Genomic DNA, 13290 nt, shown 5'->3' on the forward strand with positions numbered 1-13290 from the left:
AATATTTAAAAATGTGCCAAAATTACATCCTGTAGGAAGCCTGTATCACTAGAGCTCTGTTTCATTTCACTTATGATTATAAACAATGATGCTGTGTTTGTGTATTAGAATAACTGAGATAGAGTTCTGAAAACAGCCTCCTTTCACTGTTTGTTCAGCCTAATATGGAAATAGAGGAGCACAAAGTTGAATACTTGGATGAAGCAAAATGCAGTCTCTGGTGGCTGTCATCCAGAACAGCTGCAAAAAGGACCCCAGATGGTCTGTACAATCCTGAATATTATGGATATGCTAAATAATAGACCAGATTCCCAGTATAATGGAATGATAGGGCCATAAAACGTTGACAAATCCAACTAAAAGAGGTTAAGTTTAGTACATGTAAAAAAAAAGTGTGTTATATGATTATTATTATTAAGGGCTTAACATGTCTTATGAATCCAGACTGTGACCACTAAGAGAAAGTAGCATATGTTAGGGGAATATATCCAACTTCTGAGTTTAACTTCAAAGAGGAGGATCATTATCAGTCATGTTACCAGGCTGAATAGTCTGCGGGACTGACCACGTGTGACATTTATTATTTATTTTCAGTGACCCTTTTGGTTCCCTAAGAGTTGGTGAAAAAAAGATCAGTTGCATAATACCCTGGTATTTAGGTTTGTATAGTTTCTTATAGCCTTCCAACGACTGTATCACATTTTCAACTATGAGCATTCTGGCCTGAGAAAGAAAGCATAAGGCCAGACCTTTTGTTCCTTCCACAATCTCAAAATTTCTACCTCCTTTTAACAGTTAAATCTTCTTTCTTCCTCTATAAAATAAGTTTGAAGGATTAGCTATCCCCTTTTTTTTCCTGATTGCTCCAAATATTAAATACAGCCTCTTATATACAATATGCAAATCGCAGTGTATTTCTCAACATCCATCACTGTCATCTCATATAAACATGCCACAGAACATTTTAACACACAAAATGCAAATACTTAGATTACCATCTCATATGATTCTGCAAAGTTCATTACATCCTCACAAAAGACTTCCACAGCCTCAAGAAGACTACTTTTAAACTTTGGCTGCACTTGAACTAGTTCATCTTGCACAGAAACCTAGAATAAAAGAGAATACCCAATGTGAGATGTATTTATTTATTTTGGTTTTTTTTTTTAAGATTTTATTTATTTATTTGACAGAGAGAGACACAGCGAGAGCAGGAATACAAGCAGGGGGAGTGGGAGAGGGAGAAAGAGGCTTCCAGTGGAGCAGGGAGCCCAATGTGGGGCTCAATCCAGGACCCCAGGGTTTCTGACCTGAGCTGAAGGCAGACGCTTAATGACTGAGCCACACAGGCGCCCTGTGAGATGTATTTAAATGAAAATGTATTTAAATGAAAACTATAATTCTGTCCCAGCAAGTTTGTTATCCTGCAGATGTCCAGGATAAACAAGGGTGTCTCTGCAATGCTGCTTAAAAAAAAAACAAACAAGGGAAATAACAACCCAAATGCACCAAAAGGAGATACAAATCATTCCAGTTCATGACCCAAGAGGCAAAGCCATCTTCTGTAACTACAGTTTGGAAAAAGTTTTCTGTCTGATCCAGCTCAGGTCATCACTATGGCCAGGGAAACAGTTACTGCTATAGGCCCCATCTGGGTCACATGCCGTCTCTGAGGCCAGATGAAGGTCTGGGATTAGTAATCTCTAGTAGGTTCACATGGTTGGAACAGTCACCTAAAAGAAAGTGATATTACTCTGGGTATTAAAAAACAACAGTGAATGCCTTCCATAACAGTCTTAAAGCTTCTGCTTAAACCTTCAATTGTAATAGTTAGCATTTAATGCATACTTACTATCCACCAGGCTTTTCACCTATATTAACTCATTTAATCCCCAGGACAACCCTGTGTGGTAAATGCTGATACTATACTCATTTTACAGGTGAGAAAACTGAGGCACAGAGACACTAAGGAACTTCCCCAAGATCCCAGCATCATCATGAGGCAAGGTCAAGATTCAAAACCTGGTTGTTTGGTTCCAGGGCCCCCACTCTTAACTGTTCACAACAATAGCATCTGTCTAGGTTGGAACATGGGTTGCTTTCTGATTAATGGTGATTGTAGCAAAGGATGGGCCAATAGGTTTAATATTACAGTTAAAGAGATAGAACAACCCAAGTGGGGTGCCTGGGTGGCTCAGTTGGTTAAGCAGTTGCCTTCGGCTCAGGTCACGACCCCAGGGTCCTGGGATCAAATCCGGCATCGGGCTTCTTGCTCAGTGGGGAGCCTGCTTTTCCCTCTGCCTGTCACTCCGCCTGCTCGTGTGTGCACTCTCTCTCTCTGACAAATAAATAAATAAAATCTTAAAAAAAACAAACAAACAACCGGAGTGAATCTTCCCCACTGAACAATAACAGAAACTTGGGCTTCACTAAATCTCAACAGAGGGTTCTCCATTTCCTTCCCAAGATGCACTTTTTTGACTAAAACAGCAACTGTTTTTTAAAATAAGTGATTACTCAATATTGAGCATGAATGTAAATAAACATGAGTATGAAAAAAGCGTTTTATACACATTACCTCAAGGGAGCCTCATAACCACGTATAAAAAAATTCCTAATGTATTCCTAAATGATCACATGAAGATATTGAGAAACAAATGTTATTAACTTGCATAATATCACCCAATTGGCTGGTGGCAGAGCTGGGATCACAAGTCATGACCCCAATTTCAGCTCTGGGTCCTTGCTAGTCTGCCTTGCTTCAATCTCAGTGACAAATCTTTCCATAAACAAAATTTTCAAGCCAACATTTAATTAATATTCAATAAAAATTTTCACTGTAATTAAAGAATCTGGACCCTCCCTTGGAGTTCATTTTTAATGTTTAACTGAATAAATATTTACCAACTTCAAAAATGCTTAGAGGGAAATTTATAGCTAAAAATGCCTGCATGAAAAGAAAAAAGATTTCAAATCAGTAACCTAACCATCCACCTTAACAAACTAGGCAGAGAACAAACTAAATCCAAAACGAGCAGAAGGATAGAACAAAAATTACAGCACAGATAAATGATACACAGTATAGGAAAACAATAGAGAAAATCAGCAAACTAAAAATTTCTTCTTTGAAAAGTTCAACAGAATTGACAAACCTTTACCTAGACTAACCAAGAATAAAGGAGAAAGGATTCAAATTCCTAAAATTAACAATGAAAGAGGGAATACCACCACCTACTTTACAGAAGCAAATGGAATTATAAGGATTCAATCAATAGAGCAAACAGGGATCCTATGGGGTAAGAGAAAATATTTGCAAATCATATATATGATATGGCATTAATATCCAGAATATATAAAGAACTCCCATAACTCAACAACAACAATGAAAACCACAAACAACTCAATTTTAAAATAGGCAAAGAACTTGAATAGACTTTTTTCCAAAGAAAATAAACAAATGCTTTTTATAAGCATATAAAAAGATGCTCAACATCATGTAACATAAGGGAAATGCAAATCAAAACCACAATAATGTACCACCTCACCAATTAGGATGCCCACTACCAAGGAAACAGAAAATAACAAGTGTTGGCAAGGATGTGGAGAAATTGGAAACTTTTTGCACTGTTGATGGGAATGTAAAATGGTGCAGCTCCTATGGAAAAGAGTATAGTGGACCTCAAAAAGTTAAAAATGATACTATATGATATAGCAGTTCTATTCCTGGGTACATATCCAAAAGAACTAAAAGTGGGGTCTCAAAGAGCTATCTGCACTTTCATGTTCATAGCAGCATTCTTCACAATAGCCAAAAGATGGAAGCGACCCAAGTGTCCACTGATAGATGAATGAATAAACTAAATGTGGCAATATACATATAATGGAATATTAGTCAGTCTTGAAAAGTAAGGAAATTCTGTCACCTGCTACAGCATGGATGAAACTTGAGGACATTATGCTAACTGAAATAAGCCAGTCACAAGAAGACAAATAGTGTCTGATTCTACTTATATGAGGTACCAAAAGTAGTGAAATTTATAGAGGCAGAAAGCAGAATGATGGTTGCCAGGAACTGGGAAAAGAGAGAAATGAGGAGTTATTATTTAATGGATATAGGGTTTCAGTTGTGCAAGATGAAAAATTTCTGGATATTGCTTGCACAACAATGTGAGTAACACTATTGAACTGTACACTTAAAAATAGTTAAGATGAGAGGTGCCTGAGTGGTGCAGTCAGTTAAGCATCCGACTCTTAGTTTTGGCTCAGGTCGTGATCTCAGGGTCGTGAGATGGAGCCCTGTGTCAGGCTCCATGCTCTTAAGCTCTGCTTAAGTCTCTCTCCCTCTCCTTCTGTCCCTCCCCCCTGCTCACGTGTGCATACACACTTGCTCCCCCAAATAAATAAATAAATCTTTAAAAAAAACAGTTAAAATGGCAAACGCTATGTGTAATTTACCATGATTAAAAAAACAAAAACTTAGCACAAAGTTACAATAATAAAGCCAGTAGGTTACTGACATAGGGATAGACATATGAATCAACAGAATCAAAGTGAGAGTCCAGAAATAACTCCCTACATTTATGGTCAATTGATTTTCAATAAGGGTGCCAAGACAGTTTGTTGGTTAAAAGATGGTCTCTTCAACAAACGGTGCTGAGACAACTGTATATCCACATTATTTTTTTGCATGAAGTTGGACCCCTAACTCACACCATACAAAAATTAACTCAAAATGTATCAGAAATCTAAATGTAAGGGTTAGTGTTATAAAACTGACATAAGAAAACATAGTAGTAAATCTTCATGAGCCTGGATTAGGCAACCATTTTCTAGATAAGATACTAAATCAAAAGCAACAAAAGAAAAAAAAGATAAATTGGACTTCATCAAAATTTTAAAAATTTGTGCTTCAAATTCAGAGACATGGTGGTTACCAGGGACTGGGGTGGAGGGAGAATGTGGAGTTACTGTTTAATAGGCATAAAATTTCATATTTATAAGATAATAGGAGTTATAGGGATATATAGTAGTAATGTCTACACAACAGTGTGAATGTCTTTAATACCACTGAACTGTACACTTAAAAAAATGATTAAGATGGTAAATTTTGTTATGTTCCTTTTGAAACAGTAAAAATAACAAAAAAGAAAAGAAAAACACCACCAAGAAATTGAAAAGACATCTTTATCCATTCATCAGTTGATGGACACTTGAGCTGTTTCCATAATTTGGCTGTTGCAGATCATACTGCTATAAACATCAGGGTGCATGTAACCCTTTGAATTCATATTTTTGTGTTCTTTGGATAAATACCTAGTAGTGCCATTGCTGGATCACAGGGGAGTTTATTTTAACTTTTTGAGAAACCTCCATACTGTCTTCCACAGTGGCTACACCAGCTTGCATTCCCACCAACAGTGCAAGAGGATTCTCCTTTCTCCACACCCTCACTAATACTTGTCGTTTCTTGTGTTGTTGATTTTAGCCATTCTGACAGGTGTGAGGTGATATCTCATGGTGTTTTGATTTGCATTTCCCTGATGATGAGTGATGTTGAGCATCTTTTTATGTGTCTGCTGGTCATCTGTATGTCTCCTTTGGACAAATGCCTATTCATGACTTCTAACCATTTTTTAATGAGATAATTCATTTTGGGGTGCTGAGTTTTATAAGATCTTTATATATTTTGGATGCTAACCCCTCATCAGATATGCCATCTGCAAATATCTTCTCCCATTCCAAAGGTTGCCTTTTAGTTTGGTTGTTTCCTTTGTTGTGCAGAAGCTTTTTATGTTGATGTGGTATATATATACAATAGAATATTACTCAACCATAAAAAAGAACGAAATCTTGCCATTTGGAACAACATGGATGTATTATGTTAAGCAAAATAAGTCAGTCAGAGCAAGACAAGTATCATATGATTTCACTCACATGTGGAATTTAAGAAACAAAACAAATGAACAAAGGGAAAAATGAGAGAGAGGCAAGCCAAGAAACAGACCCTTAATGATAGAGAACAAACTGATGGCTACCAGAGGGGAGGTGGGTGGGGGTATGGGTTAAACAGGTGATGGAGATTAAGGAGTACACTTGTGACGAGCACCAGGTGTTGTATAGAGGTGTTGGATCACTATATTATACACCTGAAACTAATATTGTACCATTAAATGGAATTCAAATAAAAACTTGAAAAAAAAATTGAAAAGACAATCCACAGAATGAGAGAAAATATTTACAAATCCTTTCATATGGGATATCCAAATACCCAAAATATATAAAGAACTCTTACAACTCAAAAATAAAAAGACGGGAAGGGAGCAAGATGGTGGGGGAGTAGGAGACCTGGATTTCGTCTGGTCTCAGGAATTCAGCTGGATAGGGATCAAACCATTCTGAACACCTACGAACTCAACAGGAGATCAAAGAAGAGAGTAGCAACAACTCTGAACAGAGAAGCGACCACTTACTGGAAGGTAGGACCTGCGGAGAAGTGAATCCGAGGCCATATGCGGGAGGATAGACGGCAGGGGAGGGGGCCTCCGTCAGCCCTTCTGGCAAGTGATAGAGCCGCGGAGCACAAAATCGGAACTTTTAGAAGCCGGCTCCGCTGAGGGACGTCGCTCCAGTGGCTAAGCGGGGGGTGGAACCCTCACGGGACAGTGGGGTCTCAGGACCCTCGGGGTCACAGAAAAACCGGGGGTGCCTGAGTGCTCCAGAGCTCCCAGGTATTGGAGCAGGGAAGCCGGCTGCAGAGACGGAGCTGAGGCGTGGCCTCTCAGCTCCGGGTTGCCATAAACCCTGATCCGTGGCCCAGTCGGGTCACTGCTCCTCCATCAGGGACCCAACAAGCGGCAGAGCCGGGGAGACTCCCCTTCCTCCCCGGGGAGGAGCGGTGCAGGAGCGCACCACAGGGATCTGCTGGGTTTAGAGACTCCACACAGGGTCGGGTGCCAGAGATAGAAACACTCAGTCACAGGCCGGGTGAGCACGGAGTGCAGCCAGAGACCGGGGAGACGGGAGTGACTACTTTTCTCTGGGGGTGCACTGAGGAGCAGCGCCCCGAGTTCTCAGCTCCTCCAGGTGGAGATTGGGAGGCCACCATTTTCACCCTGGTCTTCCAAAGCTGTACTGAGAGCTTGCAGGGAACAAAAGCTCCTAAGAGCAAACCCGAGGAGCTTGCTTAGCCCGGACCAACAAGGGCGGGGCAATTCCATCTCCGGCAAAGATATTTGGGAACCACGGCAACAGGCCCCTCCCCCAGAAGATCAGCAAGAACAGCCAGCACACCAAGACCAAGTTTACCGATCAAGGAGAACGGGAGAACTCCAGCGCTAGGGGAATACTGCACATAGAATTCATGCTTTTTTTACCATGATTCATTAGTTTTTCAAAGTTACTTTTTTTAACTGTTTTTTAATTTTTCTTTTTCCCTTTTTCAACCAACATCAATCCCTTTTTTAAAAAAAGATATTTTATTTTTCATTTTTAGAGTCATATTTTATCCCTTCATAGTAGTTACCCTTATTTTTGGCATATATATATAAGTTGTTCTCACTTTAAAATTTTAAGATACAGTTTCTTCTAACAGATCGAAATATATCCAAAATCACTAGTGTATGGCTTTGTTCTAGTCTCCTGCCTTATCACATTCTCTGCCTTTTTTCTTCATTTTTTAAATCTTCTTCTTTCTTTTTTCAAACTTCTTATCAATTCCTTTTATAAAATCTTTTATACTTTTCATCTTTACAGTCATCTTCCATCCCTTCATTGTATCAACCCTTATTTTGTACATATATAAGTCTTGCTTCCTTTAAAATTTTAGGAGGCACTTTTTTCTAACAGACCAAAATATGCCCAAAATCTAGCGTGTGGCACTGATCTATGAACTAGCCTGATCATATTTGATCATATTCTGTTTTTTTGGTATTGTTCTGTTTTTGTTTTTATCTTTTTCGCTTTTTTTTTTTTTTTCAGGTCTTTTCTGATTTGTATAGAGTATATTTTCTGGGGACGTTGTTAACCTGTTAGCATTTTGGTCTCTCATTCATCTATTCTCCTCTGGACAACATGACAAGACGAAAAAAATCACCTCAGCAAAAAGAACAAGAGGTAGTACCGTCAGCCAGGGACCTACCCAATACGGACATTAGTACAATGTTGGACTTAGAGTTCAGAATCATGACTTTAAAGATACTAGCTGGGCTTGAAAAAAGCATGGAAGTTATTAGAGAAACCCTTTCTGGAGAAATAAAAGAACTAAAATCTAACCAAGTCGAAATCAAAAAGGCTATTAATGAGGTGCAATCAAAAATGGGGGCACTAACTAATAGGATAAATGAGGCAGAAGAGAGAATCAGCTATATAGAAGACCAAATGATGGAAAATAAAGAGGCCAAGAAAAAAGAGAGATAAACAACTACAGGATCACGAGGGCAGAATTCGAGAGATAAGCGATACGATAAGACGAAACAACATTAGAATAATTGGGATCCCAGAAGAAGAAGAAAGAGAGGGGCAGAAGCTATATTGGAGCAAATAATAGCAGAGAACTTCCCTAATGTGAGGAAGGAAACAGGCATCAAAATCTAGGAGGCACAAAGAACCCCTCTCAAAATCAATGAAAATAGGTCAACACCCCGACATCTAATAGTAAAACTTACGAGTCTCAGAGACAAAGAGAAAATTCTGAAAGCAGCTCGGGAGAAGAGATATGTAACCTACAATGGTAGAAATATTAGATTGGCAACAGACCCATCCAGAGACCTGGCAGGCCAGAACGGACTGGCATGAGATCGTCAGAGCACTAAACGACAAAAATATGCAGCCAAGAATACTATATCCAGCTAGGCTGTCATTGAAAACAGAAGGAGAGATAAAAAGCTTCCAGGACAAAAAAAACTAAAGGAATATGCAAACACGAAACCAGCCCTCCAGGAAATATTGAAAGGGGTCCTCTAAGCAAAGAGAGAGCCTAAAAGCAGCATAGATCAGAAAGGAACACAGACAATATACACTTAATAGTCACCTTACAGGCAATACAATGGCACTAAATTCATAACTTTCAATAGTTACCCTGAATGTAAATGGGCTAAATGCCCCAATCAAAAGAAACAGCCTATCAGATTGGATTACAAAACAAGACCCATCAATATGCTGTCTGCAAGAGACTCATTTTTGACCCAAAGACACCCCCAGATTGAAAGTGAGGGGGTGGAAAACTATTTACCATGCTAATGGACACCAAAAGAAAGCTGGGGTGGCAATCCTTACATCAGACAAGTTAGATTTTAAAACAAAGACTGTAATAAGAGATGAAGCAGGACACTATATCCGACTTAAAGGGTTTATCCAACAAGAAGATCTAACAATTGTAAATATCTATGCCCCGAACATGGGAGCAGCCAATTATATAAGGCAATTAATAACAAAAGCAAAGAAACACATTGACAACAATACAATAATAGTGGGGGACTTTAACCCCCCTGACTGAAATGGACAGATCATCTAAGCAAAAGATCAACAAGGAAATAAAGACTTTAAATGACACACTGGACCAAATGGACTTCACAGACATATTCAGAACATTCCATCCCAAAGCAATGGAATACACATTCTTCTCTAGTGCCCGTGGAACATTCTCCAGAACTGATCACATCCTAGGTCACAATTCAGGTCTCAAACGGTACCAAAAGACTGGGATTATTCCCTGCATATTTTCAGACCACAATGCTTTGAAACTAGAACTCAATCACAAGAGGAAATTCAGAAAGAACTCAAATACATGGAGGCTAAAGAGCATCCTACTAAAGAATGAATGGGTCAACCGGGAAATTAAAGAAGAATTAAACAAATTCATGGAAACCAATGAAAATGAAAACACAACTATTCAAAATCTTTGGGATACAGCAAAGGCAGTCCTGAGAGGAAAGTATATGGCAATACAAGCCTTTCTCAAGAAACAAGAAAGGTCTCAAATACACAACCTAACCCTACACCTAAAGGAGCTAGAGAAAGAACAGCAAATAAAACTTAAACCCGGCAGGAGAAGAGAAATAATAAAGATCAGAGCAGAAATCAATGAAATAGAAACCAAAAGAACAGTAGAACAGATCAATGAAACTAGGAGCTGGTTCTTTGAAAGAATTAACAAGATTGATAAACCCCTGGCCAGACTGATCAAAAAGAAGAGAAATGACCCAGATCAACAAAATCATGAATGAAAGAGGAGAGATCACAACCAACACCAAAGAAATACAAACAATTATAAGAACATATTATGAGCAACTCTATGCCAGCAAATTAGATAACCTGGAAGAAATGGGTGCATTCCTAGAGATGTATCAACTACCAAAATTGAACCAGGAAGAAATAGAAAACCTGAACAGACCTATAACCACTAAGGAAATTGAAGCAGTCACCAAAAATCTCCCAAGAAACAAAAGCCCAGGGCCAGATGGCTTCCCAGGGGAATTCTATCAGACATTTCAAGAAGAATTAATACCTATTTTCCTGAAACTGTTCCAAAAAACAGAAATGGAAGGAAAACTTCCAAACTCATTTTATGAGGCCACCATTACCTTGATCCCAAAACCAGACAAAAACCCCATCAAAAAGGAGAATTACAGACCAATATCCTTGATGAACATGGATGCAAAAATTCTCACCAAAATACTAGCCACTAGGATCCAACAGTCCATTAAAAGGATTATTCACCACAACCAAGTGGGATTTATCCCTGGGCTGCAGGGATGGTTCAACATCCGCAAATCAATCAACGTGATACAATACATTAACAAAAGAAAGAACAAGAATCATATGATCCTCTCAATAGATGCAGAAAAAGCATTTGACAAAGTACAGCATCCTTTCTTGATCAAAACTCTTCAGAGTATAGGGATAGAGGGTACATACCTCAATATCATAAAAGCCATCTACAAAAAACCTACAGCGAATATCATTCTCAATGGGGAAAAGCTCTCAGCTTTTCCCCTAAGGTCAGGAACGCGGCAGGGATGTCCACTCTCACCACTGCTATTCAACATAGTATTAGAAGTCCTAGCCACAGCAATCAGACAACAAAAAGAAATCAAAGGCATCTAAATCGGCAAAGAGGAAGTCAAACTCTCACTCTTTGCAGATGATATGATACTGTATGTGGAAAACCCAAAAGACTCCACCCCAAAACTGCTAGAACTCATACAGGAATTCAGTAAAGTAGCAGGCTATAAAATCAATGCACAGAAATCAGTGGCATTCCTATACACCAACAACAAGACAGAAGAGAGACAAATCAAGGAGTGAATCCCATTTACAATTGCACCCAAAACCATAAGATACCTAGGAATAAACTTAACCAAACAGACAAAGGACCTGTACTCAGAAAACTATAAAATACTCATGAAAGAAATTGAAGAAGACACAAAAAAATGGAAAAACGTTCCATGCTCATGGATTCTAAGAACAAACATTGTGAAGATGTCAATGCTACCTAGACAATCTACACATTCAATGCAATCCCCATCAAAATACCATCCACCTTTTTCAAAGAAATGGAACAAATCATCCTAAAATTTGTATGGAACCAGAAAAGACCACGAATAGCCAGAGGAATATTGAGATAGAAAAGCAAAGCTGGCAGCATCACAATTCCAGACTTCCAGCTCTATTACAAAGCTGTCATCATTAAGACAGTATGGTACTGGCACGAAAACAGACACATAGATCAATGGAACAGAATAGAGAGCCCAGAAATGGACCCTCAACTTTATGGTCAACTCATCTTTGACAAAGCAGGAAAGAATGTCCAATGGAAAAAAGACAGTCTCTTCAACAAATGGTGTTGGGAAAATTGGACAGCCACATGCAGAAGAATGAAACTGGACCGTTTCCTTATACCACACACAAAAATAGACTCCAAATGGTTGAAAGACCTCAACGTGAGACAGGAGTCCATCAAAATCCTAAAGGAGAACACAGGCAGCAACCTCTTCGACCTCAGCCGCAGCACCTTCTTCCTAGAAACATCACCAAAGGCACGGGAAGCCAGGGCAAAAATGAATTATTGGGATTTCATCAAAATAAAAAGCTTTTGCACAGCAAAAGAAACAGTCCACAAAACCAAAAGACAACCGACAGAATGGGAGAAAATATTTGCAAATGACATATCAGATAAAGGGCTAGTATCCAAAATCTATAAAGAACTTATCAAACTCAACACCCAAAGAACAAATGATCCAATCAAGAAATGGGCAGAAGACATGAACAGTCATTTTTCCAAAGAAGACATCCAAATGGCCAACAGACACATGAAAAAGTGCTCAACATCGCTCGGCATCAGGGAAATCCAAATCAAAACCTCAATGAGATACCACCTCACACCCGTCAGAATGGCTAAAATTAACAAGTCAGGGAACGACAGATGTTGGCGGGGATGGGGAGAAAGGGGAACCCTCCTACACTGTTGGTGGGAATGCAAGCTGGTGCAACCCCTCTGGAAAACGGTATGGAGGTTCCTCAAACAGTTGAAAATAGAGCTACCCTACCATCTAGCAATTGCACTACTGGGTATTTACCACAAAGATACAAATGTAGGGATCCAAAGGGGTACGTGAACCCCAATGTTTATAGCAGTAATGTCCACAATAGCCAAACTGTGGAAAGAGCCAAGATGTCCAACGACAGAGGAATGGATAAAGAAGAAGTGGTATATATACAAAATGGAATATTATGCAGCCATCAAAAGAATGAGATCTTGCCATTTGCAACAACGTGGATGGAACTGGAGGGTGTTATGCTGAGTGAAATAAGTCAATCAGAGAAAGACATGTATCATATGATCTCACTGATATGAGGAATTCCTAATATCAGGAAACAAACTGAGGGTTGCTGGAGTGGTGGGGGGGTGGGAGGGAGGGGGTGGCTGGGTGATAGACATTGGGGAGGGTATGTGCTATGGTGAGCACTGTGAATTGTGCAAGACTGTTGAATCACAGATCTGTACCTCTGAAACAAATAATGCAACATGTGTTAAGAAAAAAGAAAAAGAAGAAGATAGCAGGAGGGGAAGAATGAAAGGGAGTAAGTCGGAGGGGGAGATGAACCATGAGAGACGATGGACTCTGAAAAACAAACTGAGGGTTCTAGAGGGGAGGGGGGTGGGGCGATTGGTTAGCCTGGTGATGGGTATTAAAGAGGGCACATTCTGCTGGAGCACTCGGTGTTATGCACAAACAATGAATCATGGAACACTACATCAAAAACTAATGATGTAATGTATGGTGATTAACA

General features: G+C 39.2%; 1 protein-coding gene across 1 annotated transcript in view; it reads right to left on the reverse strand.

Annotated features, from left to right (window-relative positions):
- DNAH8 (dynein axonemal heavy chain 8) overlaps positions 1-13290 on the reverse strand; it is a 395922-nt gene that overhangs the window by 253306 nt on the left and 129326 nt on the right. The window contains exon 30 of the mRNA XM_088024365.1: positions 996-1109. Coding sequence (XP_087880491.1) covers positions 996-1109 — 114 coding nt within the window. The remainder of the gene's footprint in view (positions 1-995; positions 1110-13290) is intronic.

Source organism: Eumetopias jubatus, unplaced genomic scaffold (genome assembly GCF_037043125.1).
Source record: "Eumetopias jubatus isolate StellerSeaLion01/CBP00866 unplaced genomic scaffold, mEumJub1_p1.0 scaffold_6, whole genome shotgun sequence".
In the NCBI taxonomy this organism is placed as follows: Eukaryota; Metazoa; Chordata; class Mammalia; order Carnivora; family Otariidae; genus Eumetopias; species Eumetopias jubatus.